At 41.0% G+C, this 18,609-nt stretch overlaps 1 protein-coding gene across 3 annotated transcripts in view; it reads right to left on the bottom strand.

The window, feature by feature from the left end:
* GPC3 (glypican 3) overlaps positions 1–18,609 on the bottom strand; it is a 578,503-nt gene that overhangs the window by 169,254 nt on the left and 390,640 nt on the right. For all 3 annotated transcript variants that reach the window (XM_006862806.1, XM_006862807.1, XM_006862808.1), the window contains one exon: positions 11,237–11,362. In XM_006862806.1, the coding sequence (XP_006862868.1) occupies positions 11,237–11,362 (126 nt within the window). The remainder of the gene's footprint in view (positions 1–11,236; positions 11,363–18,609) is intronic.

Here is an 18,609-nt window from a genome sequence, read left to right as displayed (position 1 = left end):
TTTTTTTTTTTTTTTTGCATTGAATGCTATTTTCAATTTCATTACCATTAAATGACTCGTTTCAACTAACACATTTTTTTTTTTTTTGAAAAAGAGAGTTTACAAAACTCTTTCCCTTTTTTTTGAAAGCTTACAACAGCCAACACATCTTCCCAAAGGCTTGTTGCCGTTGAGTCGATGACGGCTCGTAGTGACCCTATATAGGGTTTCCAAGGAGCAGCTGGTGAATTTGAACTGCCAACCTTGTGGTTCAAACCAACCTTGTGGTTGAGTGCTTATCCTACAGCACCATATCAGAACTTGGGTCAAAGCAAAACCAAATCAGGGTGATGGACAAAAGAGCTCAAGAAAGTCACGGTGACCCAGCATAGGAATTTTTTGAGGGGCAGGGGAGGCGGGAGGTGTCAGGTTATAATCTTTGCGGACTCGGATCAGGCCTTTCTTCTGAATCATGGATGGGTAAATTCAAACTGCTAACTTTTAAATGGGTTATTGTTGTTAAGTGCCGTCGAGTCAATTCTGACTTGATGTGACTCTGTACAGGGTTTCTGAGGAGCAGTTGGTGGCTTTGAACCCCTGACTTTGTGGTTCACAGTCCAGTGCTTATACTACAGCGCCACACCAGAACTCATCCTATACAAACTGTTTGTGGCAGCCAGGGATCTTCACGACAGGCTGCCAGGGCATATATAATGAAGTTGCTTCCTATTGTGCTCCTGGTGGTGGAATACAGTCAATTTCCAAAGGGAAGAGACTCAATACAGAGCTCGGAAAATCAAGTCAACATTAGAGTTTCTCACAGAGGAAAAATGTGGGTTCAATTAAGGGCTAACAGGAGGGATGCTCTGTTTTACAAGGTAATAATCTAGTCTCCAAGAGTGAAAACTGAAAGACTGAAGGCTGAGGCTGGGTAGTTTCCCCCCATCTTTAATGAAATAGTTTCCCTCAGGCTCCCTCCTACCTTCCAACCCTCTTTCACTAAGACAGAACATGACAAGAAAAATGGAGACGACAACAAACAAAGCTTCCCGATGTGATTTTTTCAGAAATTACAAACAACACCCTGAATTTCTCCCAGACTCACAATCCCTGAAGTCCTCTTGATTTATCATAAAAGATCACTGACAAGCTACAGAGCATGCAGAGTTCAGAAGTGGCATCAAAGTTAAGTGAGTGGCCTCAAAGTCAAGGGAGTGTGGAGCTGGGAAACACATGAGACCTCTCATGTGTTGTTGTTGTTAAGTGCCGAAGAGTCGGTTCCGACTCGATGGCACCTGACAACAACTAGTGTGTTTAAAACGTCAACCTTGTGGTTCACAGTCCAGTGCTGATCCTGGTAATAGGAGTTTAGATAGTTTTGCCATTCATTAATCACTTCCTCAACTGTTTCGTTTCCATGAATTGCCAGAAGAACAAATGAATCTGTCTTGAAAGAGGTACAGCCAGAATGCTCCTTAAAAGCAAGGATGGAGGGACTTTGTTTCTTGTTGTTCAGACATGTTATCAGGAAGGACTAGTCCCTGGAGAAGTGCATCGTGCCAGGTAAAGTGGTGGGAGTCAGCAAAAAAGAGGAAGAGCCGAACAAGATGGATTGATACAGTAGCAGCAACAAAGCATTCAAATGTAACAACAATTGTGAGGACGGTACAAGAACGGGCAGTGTTTCATTCTGTTGTGCATAGGGTCTCCCTGAGTTGTAACTAACTCGATGGCACACAACAACAAAAACAGATCCACAGGTAGGAGTGCCTGTGTGGTGCAAATGATCAATGTGTTTAGCATTAATCTAAAAGTTGGAGGCTCAAATCTACCCACAGCACCTTGGAAGAAAGGCTTATCAATTTACTTCTGAAAGCTAGTCATTGAAAATCCCACAGAACACAGTTCTACTGTGACATACATGGGTCAACATGAGTCTGAATCGACTCAGTGGCACCTGGTTACTGGTTACTAATGCACAGGTGCCATGAAGATAGGCTGACCGACCATTTTGGTCACTTCCCAGGACTGTGGACTTTCTGTATTCAAACTGGGAAGAAGATTCTGGGTAAACTGGGTTGAACTGATCACTCTTAAACTTTGGGGTATTCTTTGTTGTAACATAGCACTAATGCTAAACACGTTGTCTGCTAAGGTTTGGAAAAGCTGAGTTATCCAGAACCATCAGGATTTTTAATGAAAAAGAGAAAACCAAGAGTTTCTCAAATAAATGGGTTTCACCAGAGGAACACAAGCCAATTTGAGGGTGATATTCTTTTGTAGGACATCCACAAGGCAATCGCCCCAGTGTCAGTGATGCTTATTTGTTTGCTCCGATTCTTTGATAGATGCTATCCTTTTCTAAGTAGTCTACTCCAAGTTGTTATTACTGTATGTGCTTAAAAGTAATATACTGCATTTATTTTAAAACGACCTGTCACTCAAAGTTTTTATTAAATTAAAATAATGCTCCCAAACTCTGAAATCATTTCCTTATCTAGGACCATTTGGTTTATTCAGCATCATGGGTCAACTTGTGTAACAAGAGGATTTGTGGCAACAGATGGATTGGCATAAGGGAGAAAATACTACAAGATAAAAAGTTCTGGAGAGCGATGCTTGGGAAGCTGCTAAAGTGCTTGAGTTTGTACAGGGAGCCTGTGTATTCAGGTTAGACCTTGCTCCCATACCTGTTCTACTCTTCCACTGATTCTACTTTCCAAATCCACTGTTGTTAAGTTGATTCTGACTCTTAGCAACCCTGTAAGACAGAGTAGAACTGCCCCATAGGTTTTCCAGGGCTGTAGAGCTCTGGTAGCGTAGTGGTTACGAAATCGGGCTGCTAATCTCACGGTCAGCAGTTCGAAACTACCAGCTGTTTCGCAGGAGAAAGATAAAGCGTTCTGGTCCCATAATGATTTACAGCCTCAGAAACCCTGTACACGGTCGCTATGAGTCAGAACCAACTCCAGGGCACATAACAACAACAACAACACATCTTTATGGGAACAGATTGTCACATCTTTCTCCTGTTGAATGGACAGTGGATTTGATCCATGACATTTTAGTTCAATGCCAAGCAGTTGAACCACTGTGCCACCAGGGTCCTTCCACTTCTACATCGTTGTTGTTGTTGTTGTTGTTAAGTGCTGTCAAGTTGGTTCCGACTCAGAGCGACCCTGTATAGGGTTTCCCAGGAACAAGTGGTGGATTTGAACTGTTGACATTGTGGCTCACAGTCCAGTGTTGAGCCAGAGTATATAAGTAGAAGGTGCTTTATAAATTTCAAAGATATTCCAAATGCATTTTCTTATCAAAGGTTCACAGAAACCCTAGGTGGTAGGCAGGGGAGGCATTAATTCCACCATTTTACAGAAGGAGAAACTGAAACACAGACAGTCTAAATAACTCGCCCAAAATCTCAGAGTGATACTGTGGAGGAGAGAGCTAGGTCTGGTACCCTCAAGTATGTTTGTCAGGCCGTCCCTTCAACTCAGTGCACATATAGAGACTTGACTATGCCAGACATAACAAGTACTTGTTTTGAAGGAGCTAGTAGAATATTGGAGTCCTGGTGTGACACTGTGGGCTAATGAATTGGACTGCACCATCGGTTTGAACCAAAAGGCCAGTGGTTCAAGCTCACCATCCGCTCCTTGGAAACCCTATACAGTGTCACTATGGGTCGGAACCAACTCAAAAGCACTTAAAAACAACAACAGTAGATTATGAGAGACAGACATGTAAAAGCTTCTAGTATAGGGTTAACTGGAGGTATGCTAGAAGGATGCCTATAGTGTGCCAAGGGTTCTTAACTCAAACCCGGAAGAGATGTCAATGAGTTAAAGACACGTAGAAGAAAACCAGGCAAACAGCTCTTTTTCTGGACTCTTCAAGATTTGTCCTTGTCTCCACCCTCCCTAGTTGTATTTGACAATTAGCTTTTTTAGCATGAGTTCTTGCATAGCACAGCCCTCTTCACCTCAAAAGTGGTGTATCTCCAACCTCCAGAAACAACACCTTACTTTAGCTCCCAATGAACACCGACTCACCCCAACTCTGGGCCCATAGCTGTGCCCAGGAGCAAGGAGAAGGAGGGTAAACACAGCAAATGAATGGATCAAACCGGGGAAGGGCAAGTTTGCATGGTTTTTAAGATCCATTAATGGGTTATTGAAGGGATCTCTAAAATGTGAGGGGGCAAAAAAGGAGGAAGTTTCCATGACACTGGAGCTTCAAATCAGAATCAATTGTCCTTCACAAGGAAGGGAAACTTCATTGTAGAGGAAACAAAACCAAGGATCAAAGCCATACTCACATAACAGAATGAAATTCATTGGCTTGAGAAATTGGAAAAACACACCTAATGTTAATGACTTTGCTCTTTTTCTACAACAGTTAACCCAAGGGTGACAGAACGGAATTTAGAGCCTTGGACAACTAGATTTATTTGACCTATAACCTGCCTCTCCCTGGTTTCTGATATACGTGATTTAAGAAAGATTACTAAGGTTAATCACTATTAAGAATTCCTATGAATAACTGTTTAAAATGGCTTTGCCATCAAATAAGATATTGAAGATGGGAAGACCAGTCTAGTACAGATTCTTAGATAGATGCAAATAGCTCTCAAGTGAGTCCTAGTGGACCCAAATGCCCATAATTTGCCCCCATCAGAACCAAGGATAAGGACTTTGATAGTTTTCTGCAGAAGGGAGAGGAAATAAGATAAAAATTAGAGGAGGTGAGTGGGGCTGTCTTCCTGAGAACATAGGAATGGAGACAAAATCAGTCCTAGTTTCCTCTACCTTCCTTCCAATGAAGGTCTGCCAGACCTGTTCTTCAAGGTCTGCCTGGAAAACAACTCAATATCAAGAATAAGCTACCACTTCTTGAGGGCCTACAATATCCCAGGCACAATTTTCCACATCGCACAATCTAACTGAGTCCTCTTACAAATCTGTTAAAGTAAAGAATCTTAGCTTACAGATAGGAACATGGGGTTTTGTTTTGTTGTTAGGTACCATTGAGTCGAATTCAACTCATAGTGACTCGATGCACAAGAGAACAAAACACTGCACGCTCCTTATGATCATTTTTGAAGCTTGAGCCCATTGCTGCTGCCACTGTGCCAATCCATCTCATTGGTGATTTTCCTTTTTGCCTGAACTTGCACTTTACCAAGCATGATGTCCTTTACCATGGTCTGGTCCCTCCTGATAATATGTTCCAAGTATGAGAGATGAACTGGGGCAAGTACGGCCTAGAGCAGAAGCTTAAACCAATGTTTTCTGATTCTCAAGTTACACATTCAATTAAATGCTCAGTTAAGCTGCCTTACAATATCTCTTTTGTGTGTACTTTTCGTTAATCCCCAAATGTCTGGCTATATTTCCATCAACAAAACTCAAATAACATTTTGCACTTGCCTAAGTATTGAAAGAAAAGACAAAGAAAAACTAGAGAGCTGAATTTCTCTTCAGAGCATCCCCAAAAGTTCATACTTCGGCAAAAGAATTGAGGCCAGTGGTAATGAGGAAATGGCTTAAGCCGGCCATTTCTAGGGGTCTGTGAAGGAAAAAACTGCCACAAAGGAGTCAGAGAGAATGTGAGGAGAAGAGGTATCCACCTAACATACCTCCTTCCTGTTAGCCTTAGACGCCAGGTTCTGAGAATCCATTTTCGTCCATGCTCAGTAACTGACTTCCAGAAACCATCCTTCTGGGGCACAGAGATTGGACTGAGATGTTCCAGCTGTGTTACTATTCATGCAGTCAGAGGGGTTTCTAACGAAATGACTCGGAGATCATGAAAGGAGACTCAACTGTTGCTGTCAAATTGATTGATTCTAACTCATGATGTTTCCAGCTGTGTCCAAGTAGAACTGTGCTTCTTGATGTTTTCAATGGCAGACTTTTCCATAGATTACCAGGCCTTTCTTCCAAGGTGCTTGGGGTAGACTTGAACTGCCAAGTTTTTGTTTAGCAGCCGAGCACATTAACTATTTGTACCACCTCGGGACACCATTTGACTTGCCATGAAACTTATCAATCAATTCTCTACCTAACTTACATGCTCACAGAGAATGAACAGGTTTCAAAATCGTAACCATAGACAAAAATTTACAAAGCCAAAAGTGTTGTATACATCACCAATGCCGAAATGACTGCAAATATTTCTGGATTTCCTCTTTGGAAAGCTGACTTGAAGGCAGTTTGAGTGTTACAATAAATAAACAGCTCAGTTATTTCATCCTCTTACCCACAAATTGTCTGGTCCTGCTTGGTCAGCCACTCAATCCATTTAGGCATTAAAAAAAAAAGTCCGCTTTTCCCATCACAGGAAGAAGACCAGCTTACACCTCTGAAACCTTGCTTTCGACATTTACCGGGTGATGGAAATAGGGGCAGCAACATTAGCAGCTCTTGTTTGTCTAGTACCCATGTGGCAGAACTAATCTTCCCAACAGCCCTGCAGAGTGGGGAGCATTAGCCTCATCTTATAAAGAACATAGCAGAATCTGAAGTTAAAGAATTCACCAAAGCACACAGCATATGTCTGAGCCAGGATTTGAAGCACCATCACCTGGCTCTTCCTTTTTAGCCTATCAGGGTCTTCACACTGTATCCTCCCTCAGCCTGTACTACAGATGATCTGCAGACTGCAAGGAGTGGTCATTAGCCCTCAAAACGTCTTTCCAGTGAAGACGGAGGAAAATGGTTTGAGCATTAGCAACATCAGTGAAATCTGTCTAGGACCTCTCAAAGTCTCTGCTACGCAGGAATGTACAAATGCTAGTATGTTAATGGATTAATTTCTTCAAAAGTAGTTACAGTCCTTCATGGTCCAATCTCCTAAGCCTCTTGGGCTAGAGTACAAGAACTCTGGTGCATGGAGCCATGATGGTTAAGGGGAAATGGGTCTTATCCCATCATCAGATTCATATTCCAAATAGGAAAACTTGAGGTGATGTTTACTTATTGAAGGTATGGATATGCTGGAGTTCCTGGATGCATGTGTAAATGGTCAATGTACTCAGCTGCTAACTAAAAACTTGGTAGTTTGAATGCACCCCGAGGTGACTCGGAGGAAAAGAAAAGCAAGGAGACCTATTTCTGAAACATCAGCTATTGAAAATCCTATGGAGCACAGTACGACTCTGATACCCATGGGACATCCTGGAGTTGAGGATGACTCCATTTTGGCAAGTCTTTTGGTTTGGGGAGTGTCTGATTAGGCCGAGACCTATCTTGGTGGCTCTCAATATAAGCAAATGATCCAAATTAGCTGGGGAAGGGAGCGCATAGGTGGTATGGCACTGTAGGATAAGCACTTGACCACAAGATTGGTTTGAAGACCAAGGTAGGTGGTTCGAGCTCACCAGTCACTCCTCAGAAGCAATATACAGGGTCGCTATGGGTTGGAATCGACACGATGGCACTCAACAACAACAACATCTGCGTAAAGCAATAAGTCCTTCAGCCTTCAACAGATGGTCTCTTACAGGGATACCAACATTGAGCCATGAAATTGTCTCCTCTTGCTACTTCTAGCATGATAGTCGACCAAGCACAGTCTGTCTCAAATGTGGCACACCATACTGAGCTGTCTGTCTGTCATAGGGATAAGCTGTGTTTTTCTCACTCAATTCTGAAAGTACAGCAACTGTATCACCACACTCTCAAAAGACAAACATCACTGGACTGTCGTACAGTAGGTCATGATAAATTGTTGTCAGTAAAGACTACCTTCAAGATCAATCTATGATGAAAATTATACCAATTTAAGTCCTTAAAGAAATTATTACATGGGAGTACTCCCCAAACGTTATCTGTTTTACCATAACAGAATTACAAAAAAACTTTATGCTATACCAAATTAAGCCATTTTCTTCATACTCCATTTTCCATCAAAGGCAATCTTTCCATCAAATGAACAATCTTGACTTATCTAAGGAGCCTTGTTGGCACTATCGGTTAAGCGTGGGGCTGCTAACTGCAAGATCGGCAGTTTGAATCTACCAGCTGCTCTGAGGGACAAAGAAGGGGTGGTCTGCTCCCATAAAGATGTACAGTGTAGCCTAAGCAGTATCTGTAACTAAGCCCACAATGTACTTTATTTTATACATGAATATACACACATGTCTATAGTTTCATACTTCTATATATGCACACACATATACATGCCTATATGCATGTATGCATACATACATATATATGTAATCACACGTATTTTTTGGTTGCTGTTGCAAAACTGTATGAGGAGCCTATAAAAAACAGGGCCAAAGAAAAATGGAATTACAAGGTAATGGAATTTTCCATGAAACTTTTGGATCTCCCTTTTATATCTAGATTTGTCTTTTAATAAATGTGAGAACACATTTTTAAAAAGTACAGTTTTGGAAACCTTAGGGAGCAACTCAACTGTGTCCTATAAGGGTGCTGCGACTCAGAATCAACTTAATGGCAGTAGGTTTGGGGTTTTTGTTTTTAGTATCTAAGGTAGTTGTTGCTGTTGTTAAGTGCCATCTAGTTGGTTTCAAGTCTTAGTGTCATTGCATAGAGTTTCCAAGGTATGGTTTGTGGGTTTGAGCCATTGACCTTTCGGATAGCTGCTCAGTGCTTATCCTACAGCGCCACCACAGGTCAGGTCAAATATGTAAACGGTCATACCAGCATCCACTCAGGCTAACATAACAGCGCCCCACGCGCCCCCCCCCCCAAAAAAAAATGTTTCGAAAACTGAAGTAGAAACAAAATCTGAAAATGACTGAGAGGAGCCAAGGACCGTGGAAATGATCAGCGACAGAACAGCTTCTGAATCTGTCTCCCTTTACCTCCTACAAGGCTTGCCTAAGCAGTGCTTTTGGCACGCTGGGGTAGGGGGTCAGGATGGCTAATTTAATGTGCCAACTTAGCTATGCTCTGGGGCCTGGTTGTTTTGGTCAAACACTGGTGTAGAGGTTGCTGTGAGGCTATTTAGCTGATGTGGCTGACATTTATAATCAGTTGATTTTAAATAAATGAGATTTCCCTCACTAATGTGGGTGGGCCTTATTCTTTTAGTGGAAGACCTTAAAACTGAAGGTTTCCCAAAGAAGATGGAATTGTGCCTAAAAACGGAAAAAGAGCAGCCCTGTGGATTTCAGACTCACCAGCCCCCACAATTGCGTGAGTCAATTCCGTAAAATTCACCTTTCTCTGTCTACTTGTCTCTTGGTTCTGCTTCTCTGGGAAAGCCTCGTAATGTAGGGGGCAAGGAAGGACTGGGTACAAAAGACAGAGCTAGGAGGTTTCCTTTTGAGCAAGTGTCTCCATTGACAGGTCGTGTTTCCAACAGGATCCTCCATTTTCATATCTTTTCTTGGCTAAAAGCAAAGTAATTTGCAAAGGAACATAGTCTGACCTATAAAGATAGCAAGGTTGCCACCCATTTGACAAAATGAAGCAGCATTTTTTACTTAAACCTTTAAATTAAACTAGAAAGTCAATGAAACTCTCTGGAAAGAGGTTTTAAGTACAGATGAAACATAAAGTGCAAAGCTGATCTTTATAAATAGTACAAACCGAGTGCACACATGTCCTCAGGCGAAGGAGCTTCACATTATTAAATGTATATTCGTGAGTAATTGTTAAAAATTTCGTTTGACACTATTCCCTAGTCCCGTTATTGCAGTAGATCAGTAATACAAGTACAGGTTAATTGTATCCCTAGGTAATTAACTAAGGAGGATGTTACTTCCTGGACTAGATTCTGTCTGCAAATACAGTTGATTTTCTTTTCTTCCATGTTTCTTTCTTTCTTTTCTCTCTCTCTTTAAATAGTGAGTATCCGTCATAAAATTTCCTCTGAAAAAAATAGCTTTTAAAGAAATATACATGCTAGTATGAGTAAGGGCTTTTCTGCATACTAAGATACATATTTTATTATTTTGTTCAATATCCTAAGTTATTTAACACCAGCAAATGAAAGATTTATTTTTCCCAGTCAGCGGAGTTCATTTGATTAGCGTTTGGATTTATTCAAATTTAGCAGGCATTGGAGTCTTGTTGTTTTATGGAAGACAACTTCTTTGGGTTCATGGCCACATCCTCCATGAAAGCATATTGGACAAGAAAGAGTCCATATATAAGCAAAGTCTAAGAACATGCTCATGAATTAAGAATACATAGGCCTGGAAAGAAATTATTTTGAATTATGGTACCATCTGAATGTTTTTTTTTTGGGGGGGGGCGATAGCAGATCGATCCAGTGGGGTTAAACATTTGCTTTTAAAAGTTACAATAATAAATAACATTGAACATGATCAATGTAATCAATATCACTAAGCTGCGTACCTGAAAGATGCTGCTTTGGCAGATGTTGTTTTATACATATATCTATATCTAGCTGTTGTTAAGTACTAAACAATAATAAAAAAGAATTAGGAAAGGAAACCACATTAATACTTGATTGACACACAGTCCAAACCCAACACCATTTAGTCAATTTGGACTCATGGACACATTATAAGCCAGATTATAACTGCTCCTTAGGGTTTCTGAGACTGCAGATTTTTACTGGAACAGACTGCCTCATCTTTCTCCCAACTAGCAACTTGTGAATTTGAACTGCCAACCTTATAATTACTAGCCTAACACTTAAGCCATGGTGCCACCAGGGTTCAATGTTTGTTCAATGAGTAAATAAACAAATGCATGAATGTGTCACTAAATAAATATATGACAAAATTAAACTTCCTTTTCAAAATGAGATCATGCTTAGAAGTACAGCCTAAAATAAGCAGATACTGTATTTAAGAATCATTCATTTTTAACCCTATCAAACACCCCACTACACAAGTCATTGGGATGAGTTGTCAAGTTTGGACAAGGATCACCCACACCCTTGACCTATGGGCATTTTATTTTTTTAATTTCATATTGTTTATGCCTATTTTAAGGAGCCTCTTGGGTGGTGCAGTGGCTAAAATGCATCACTGCTAATCCACCGGCGGCTCCGTGGGAGAAAGATGAGGCTATCTGCTTCTGAAAAGAGTTATAGTCTAGGATACCTGATCTAGGATTACTATGAGTCTGAATCGACTCATATTGTCAATCCTATGAGGGCTATAAAGTATACACAGTAGCTGGTACATCATACATGTTCCTGTGTAGAGTTTTTCTAGACTTTTCTCTGTGAAACTGCACAGAAACTGGGATGGGCATCTGACGAGCATTTCTCTACCATGGCTACATCAAACTTTGAAAAAAATCACCTCTCCACAAGTTCCTGTCCATTCCAGCAAAGGGTGTCATTTTCGGCCACAGGGCTATGGCTGCAGATGTAGCCTGGCAAAGCAGTGTAGAGGCTGATGAAAGATTTCAACTTCTGAATCAGTTCCCTGAAAGAAACAAAACAAAACATCTGCATGTCAGAGGCAAATAAACCCAGCCTGAGAAAAGTTTAATTTCCTTATCAGCATGATAGAAAGACTCTGCCAAGCTGATTAGAGCAATAAATGACTTTGAGAGACATTCTTGGCTACAGGGCCACAATTTAGTTAGAGAAGAAGAAAAAAAAATCAATAGAATGATATTAGAAAAAAGTTGCTGCCATATAAGGTGCCATTCCTATCGGAAGGATGATTTAATCCCCACATCCATTTTTGAACACTTTTAGCTTCCTTTGTTGTTGTTACTCAGAATGCTGATGCCTCCATTCTCAAGGGTGCTGATTACAAGGCACACTGGAGCTTCACGCATCTTTTGGCTGCTGAATGTAATTGAATGCATTGATTGTCATTTACAATGCTATTACCCTAGAGATGGCCCCTTTCCATATAGGCTCTGGCTAATGGTTGCAGATCAGAAGCACAGGGTGCTCAGAGCAATAGAAGCTTCCATGCAATTCTCCTGACAATATAGTCAGAGAAACTTGCATCTCCAAGAGGAGGAATGGTTCTCTGCTTTTTGCATATTATGGTACCTGTGGGGGGGAACAGATGGGGGGGCTTAGTATATTTTATTATTTATTTGCTTTGCTGTTTATGACAATACAAGGAGTCCTGGTAGTGTAACGGTTAAGATTGGCAGTTCGGACCCACCCAGTGACTTCCGCAGGAGAAAATCTGGCGATCTCTTTCCATAAACATTTACTCGAGATGAGTCAGAATTAACTTGTCAGCACCTAACAACAATAACAACATCATGACAACTATGTGAGTGTGAGTGTGTGTGTGAGAGAGAGAGAGACAGAGAGAGAGAGAGAGACACAGAGAGAGAGAATCACATTATATATGCAAACATATAAACACACACAAAATGATACCCAGTAAATTTCTGGCTAATTTTCTGTGTCGTCAGATGTGTATGGACACACAGAATAAGACGCCAGGTAGACATGCTTATAAAGAAAGGCATAGACGTCCATGAAAATCAAATACACACCTGCTTTCAAAAGTCACAGGACAGTAACAGTTTTTTGCATATCCAAATCTACCTTAAGTCTCTCTTGAGGAAAGGGCATTTGCAGGCAATGGAGTCGTTATTCAGTACTCTTTAGCGTTAACAACAGACTAGACTTATGGCCAGAGCCTTCAGGAAAAGTCCCAAATAGAAGTCCTGAGCCCAGAACTGGCCAAAAGAGGAAGGCTGGAAGAAATCTTTTTTTTTTTTTTTTTTTGCATTGAATGCTATTTTCAATTTCATTACCATTAAATGACTCGTTTCAACTAACACATTTTTTTTTTTTTTGAAAAAGAGAGTTTACAAAACTCTTTCCCTTTTTTTTGAAAGCTTACAACAGCCAACACATCTTCCCAAAGGCTTGTTGCCGTTGAGTCGATGACGGCTCGTAGTGACCCTATATAGGGTTTCCAAGGAGCAGCTGGTGAATTTGAACTGCCAACCTTGTGGTTCAAACCAACCTTGTGGTTGAGTGCTTATCCTACAGCACCATATCAGAACTTGGGTCAAAGCAAAACCAAATCAGGGTGATGGACAAAAGAGCTCAAGAAAGTCACGGTGACCCAGCATAGGAATTTTTTGAGGGGCAGGGGAGGCGGGAGGTGTCAGGTTATAATCTTTGCGGACTCGGATCAGGCCTTTCTTCTGAATCATGGATGGGTAAATTCAAACTGCTAACTTTTAAATGGGTTATTGTTGTTAAGTGCCGTCGAGTCAATTCTGACTTGATGTGACTCTGTACAGGGTTTCTGAGGAGCAGTTGGTGGCTTTGAACCCCTGACTTTGTGGTTCACAGTCCAGTGCTTATACTACAGCGCCACACCAGAACTCATCCTATACAAACTGTTTGTGGCAGCCAGGGATCTTCACGACAGGCTGCCAGGGCATATATAATGAAGTTGCTTCCTATTGTGCTCCTGGTGGTGGAATACAGTCAATTTCCAAAGGGAAGAGACTCAATACAGAGCTCGGAAAATCAAGTCAACATTAGAGTTTCTCACAGAGGAAAAATGTGGGTTCAATTAAGGGCTAACAGGAGGGATGCTCTGTTTTACAAGGTAATAATCTAGTCTCCAAGAGTGAAAACTGAAAGACTGAAGGCTGAGGCTGGGTAGTTTCCCCCCATCTTTAATGAAATAGTTTCCCTCAGGCTCCCTCCTACCTTCCAACCCTCTTTCACTAAGACAGAACATGACAAGAAAAATGGAGACGACAACAAACAAAGCTTCCCGATGTGATTTTTTCAGAAATTACAAACAACACCCTGAATTTCTCCCAGACTCACAATCCCTGAAGTCCTCTTGATTTATCATAAAAGATCACTGACAAGCTACAGAGCATGCAGAGTTCAGAAGTGGCATCAAAGTTAAGTGAGTGGCCTCAAAGTCAAGGGAGTGTGGAGCTGGGAAACACATGAGACCTCTCATGTGTTGTTGTTGTTAAGTGCCGAAGAGTCGGTTCCGACCCATAGCGACCCTGTACAGGGTTTCCGAGGGTGTAAATCCTTACGGGAGTAGAAAGCCTCATCTTTCTCCCACGGAGCGGCTGGTAGTTTCGAACCGCTGACCTTAAGGTTCGCAGCCCGATTCGTAACCACTACGCTACCAGAGCTCCCTTTGGTAGGAGCCTGAATAGTCAGGATAAACGTCTCAAAAAAGTATGAAGAATGTGAATACGGTGAACACAATCTGGGTCATCAAACTCTAGCACTCTGGAAAATGTTCTTGAAACTCGAATAAGGTACATTTGGGGTAGTAAAAGGTCAGTCACTCTACTTCACAGGACTTGCAAGTCTAAACTCCTCTGAGTCATAGTTTTTGTGGAAAATGAAGGTCACAAGAGCCCCATGCCACAAGGTTGCTGTGATGATCAAATGAGACAATGCATGTCAAGTGTGGTTTGGCAGATACTTGACTGGATGCTCTTCCATAATTGAATGGAATCTCATTCTATAGGAATGCTGGTGGCACTGTAGGATAAGCAGTGAGCTGCTAACCACCAGGTTGATAATTCAAACTGACCAGCAGCTCCACGTGACAAAGATTTACAGCCACAGAAAACCTACAAAGGGTGGGTATGAGTCATAAACAACTCAACAACGAGTCAGAAACAATTTGCTGACACGTAACACAGCAACCACAATCTCATTCTATGCTTTAACTTGATGTGATCAGCCAGTCAGATGAAAGAGGTGGTCTTTGGGGGAGATGCGGCCTGACTCCAGTATAGAAATAGATGTCTTAGCAAAGGTCCCTCCTTTATCTCAACCTTGTACTTTTCTTGTCACCTGATCTCTGGTGCTTAGGACACAAGGCTGAAGAAGACTCTCACCTGCCACCTAATCTGCAAATTTTAAATTTGTCTTTCCTTACACCCCTGGTAAGAAAGCCCTGGTGTGGTGCTATTGGATAAGCACTGGAACGCATGGTTGGTTTGAACTGCACGGTCAGCAATTCTGGTGTGGTGCTGTAGGATCAGCACAGAACAGCGAACCACAAGGTCGGTAGTTCAAATCCACCAGCTGCTCCTTGGAAACCCTATAAAGTACCGCTATGACTTGGAACTGACTCGATGGCACTTAACAAAAGCAACAACAAACCCCTGTGAACCAGTAGAGTTCTCTAGCCTGCTGCCAAACTAGAGGAATGGAACTTGCCAGATCCTACAATTGCATGAACCACACCCCTTTCTGCATATGAGACTTCAGAACGTTTGTGGATAAAGAGAATTGGAAGATAATGGAATTTTTCTAGGACCTCCTTGAAATGCCTGCGTATATGTACTTCTCACTGGTTTTGCTACTCGAGAGAACCCAGACTAAGACATCAATATTATAATTATCATGAATCTGTAGACTACAGATGCAATAAATATGCAATATGTCATTGTTGTTAAGTGCCATCAAGTCAGTTCTGAATCATAGTGACCTTGTATAGGGTTTCCAAGGAACGACTGGTGAATTTGAACCACCAACCATGAAGTTAGCAAGCAGTCCAGTGCTTATCCTAAGAGCCACATTTGGGCTCCATATGCAATATACATACAATATATTCCAGCCAAATTTATGTATGCAGGGTAGGTACTTTTAAAAAAAGTTATACTTAAATTTCTGTGTGCCAGATTATTACAATCCTTATGCTTTTGAGGTCAGTATGAAGAGGCACGACTATGTTCTTTCCCGACTTTTTCAATCTGGTATTTGTTTATAAAGACAAGCTACTGGGCTGTATAATCCATGGGACTAATCTGGAATGGAGTCCTGGTATGGTGCTATAGGATAAATACTGGATCGCAAGGTTGGTTTGAACTGCAAGGTCGACAGTTCAAACCATCAGCTGCTCCTCAGAATCTCTATGCAGGATCACTATGAGTCAGAAACAACTTGATGGCACTTAACAACAACAATCTGACATAGCAGTTTAAATGGTCTTCGTCCCTAACTCTGTTAGAAAGGTACTAGTAGTCTTCGCAGGATTTTGTGTCTAAGAATGTAAGCATCAGATATAGAATGTGAAGATAAACAAAATCAAATTATGAAAAGATAAATTAGTCATCAAGGAAATGTAAATCAAACACAATGAGATACCACTTCACACTTACAAGGATGTCCATTATATTAATAAAAATTTTTTTTTTAAACCCCAAAAACCAGCCCCGAAAAGAAAAAGAAAATTAGTGCTAGAGAGGATGGGGAGAAATTGGGGAACTCGTGGTAGGAATGAGTTGGTAGGAATACAACATTGGTAGACATATAAAATGCTGCCACTGCTGTGGAAAACAGTTTGACAGTTTCTCCAAGAGTTAAACATAGAACAGTGATATGATCCAGCAATTCCACTCCTAGTTATATTCTCCAAAGAACTGAAAATATATATGTTCACACAAATATATGTAGATGAATTTTCATGGCAGCATTGTGCGTCATAGCTGAAACGTGGAAAGAATCCAGATAGTCAACAAATGACAACTGGCTGAATTGAGATTTATCCACAGAGATCCATAAAGAGAAATGAAGTCTTGCTAAATATCCACACATGGATGAACCTTACAAATAGTATGCTATGTGAAAGAAGCCAAATTGCAAAAGACCACATATTATATGACCCATTATATGAAATGTACAGAAAAGGCAAATCTATATACATATGGTAGCATACTGGGTTATGACTTGAGCTGCTAATCGCAAGGTCAGCAGTTCAAATCCACCAGCGTTCCATGGGAAAAATAAGAGGCTTTCAGCTCCCATAAAGATTTACATCCTCAGAAAACTTATACAGGGTCATTATGAGTCGGAGCCAACTAGATGGCCCATCACCACCACCATAGAGCCATCAACCTTCGGGGGATGAGGTTTAGAGGGTGACAGCAAAAGGGCACAGCATCTCTTTTTGAGATGATAACAAAGTCCTGGCAGGGATGGCTACACAACTTTGAATATAGTAAAACTAATCGAACTCTCCACCACTCGTCTGTCAGTTTGTTGGTACTGTGGTGGCTTGTGAGTTGCTGTGAATCTGAAAGCTATACCACCGGTATTTAAATACCAGCAGGGTCACCCATGGTGGACAGGTTTCAGATGAGCTTCCAGACGAAGACAGACTAGGAATAAGGAGTGACAAACTATTTCCGAATACTTAGTCACCGAAAACCTTATGAATAGCAGAGAAACACTGTAAGATATAGTGCCTGATAATGAGCTCCTCAGGTTGGAAGGCACTCAAAATCCAACTGGGGAAGAGCTGCCTCCTCAAAGTAGAGTTGACCGTGATGACGCGAATGGAGTAAAGCTCGTGGGAGAAAGGCCCACGGGACCTTCATATGCTGATGAGGCAAAACTAAAAATGAAGAGAAACAGTTGTAAACACCTATTGAAAATCGGAACATGGAATGTATGAAGTATGAATCTGGAAAAATCAGAAGTTGTCAAAAATGAAATGGAATGCATAAATATCGATATTGGTGAGCTGAAATGGACTGCTATTGGTCGTTTTGAATCTGATCACCACAAGGTTTACTATGCCAGAAATGACAAATTGAAGAGGAATGGTGTTGTATTCATTGTCGAAAAGAACATATCCAGATCAGTCATGAGGTACAACGCTGTTTGTGATAGGATAATATCCATGCGCCTACAGGGAAGACCAGTTAATACCACTATTATTCAAATTTACGCACCAACCACTAGAGCCAATGAGGATGAAACAGAAGAAATCTACTAATTCCTTCAATCTGAAATTGATCAAACATGCAATCAGGATGTATTGATCATTACTGGTGATTGGAATGCAAAGGTTGGGAGCTAAGAGGAAGGATCAGTAGTTGGAAAATAAGGCCTTGGTGATAGAAATGATGCTGGAGAATGCATGATAGAATTCTGCAAAACCAATAATTTGTTCATTTCAAATGTCTTCTTTAGACAGCATAAAAGACCCAGATGGAATATACAGAAATCAAATTTACTACATCTGTGGAAAGAGACAATGGAAAAGCTCCATATCATCAGTCAAAACAAGGCCAGGGGCAGACTGTGGAACAGACCTTTAATTACTCATATGCAAATTCAAACTGAAGCTGAAGAAAATGAAAACAAGTCCACGAGAGCCAAAATATGACCTTGAATATATCCCACCTGAATTTAGAGATCATCTGAAGAACAGATTTGATACACTAAGCACTAAAGACCGAAGACTAGAAGAGTTGTGGGATGACATCAAGAATATCAGACATGAAGGAAGCAAAAAATCATTAAGAAGATAAGAAAGAAGGAAAAGGTCAAAATGGATGTCAGTTGAGACACTGAAACTCGCTCTCCAACATAGAGATACTAAAGCAAATGGAAGAAATGAGGAGGTATAAGAGCTGAAGAGAAAAATTCAAAGGTCAGCCAAATATTACAACAAAATGTGCAAAGATCTGGAATCAGAAAACCAAAAAGGAAGAGCACGCTCAACATTTCTCAAGCTGGGGGAACTGAAGAAAAAATGCAAGCCTCGACTTTAGTTATTGAAAGATTTACTGGGGAAATTATTGAATGATGCAGAAAGCATCAAAAGAAGACGGAGGAATGTACCCCCCCCCCAAAAAAAAGTCTGATGTCCAACCATTTCAAGAGGTAGCATATGATCAAGAGCCAATGATACTGAAGGAGGAAGTCCAAGGTGCATTGAAGGAATTGGCAAAGAAC

This window comes from Chrysochloris asiatica, unplaced genomic scaffold, assembly GCF_000296735.1.
Source record: "Chrysochloris asiatica unplaced genomic scaffold, ChrAsi1.0 scaffold00051, whole genome shotgun sequence".
Taxonomy (NCBI): domain Eukaryota; kingdom Metazoa; phylum Chordata; class Mammalia; order Afrosoricida; family Chrysochloridae; genus Chrysochloris; species Chrysochloris asiatica.
The sequence above is the reverse complement of the archived record's forward strand: the minus strand, read 5'-3'. Positions and strand labels throughout refer to the sequence as shown.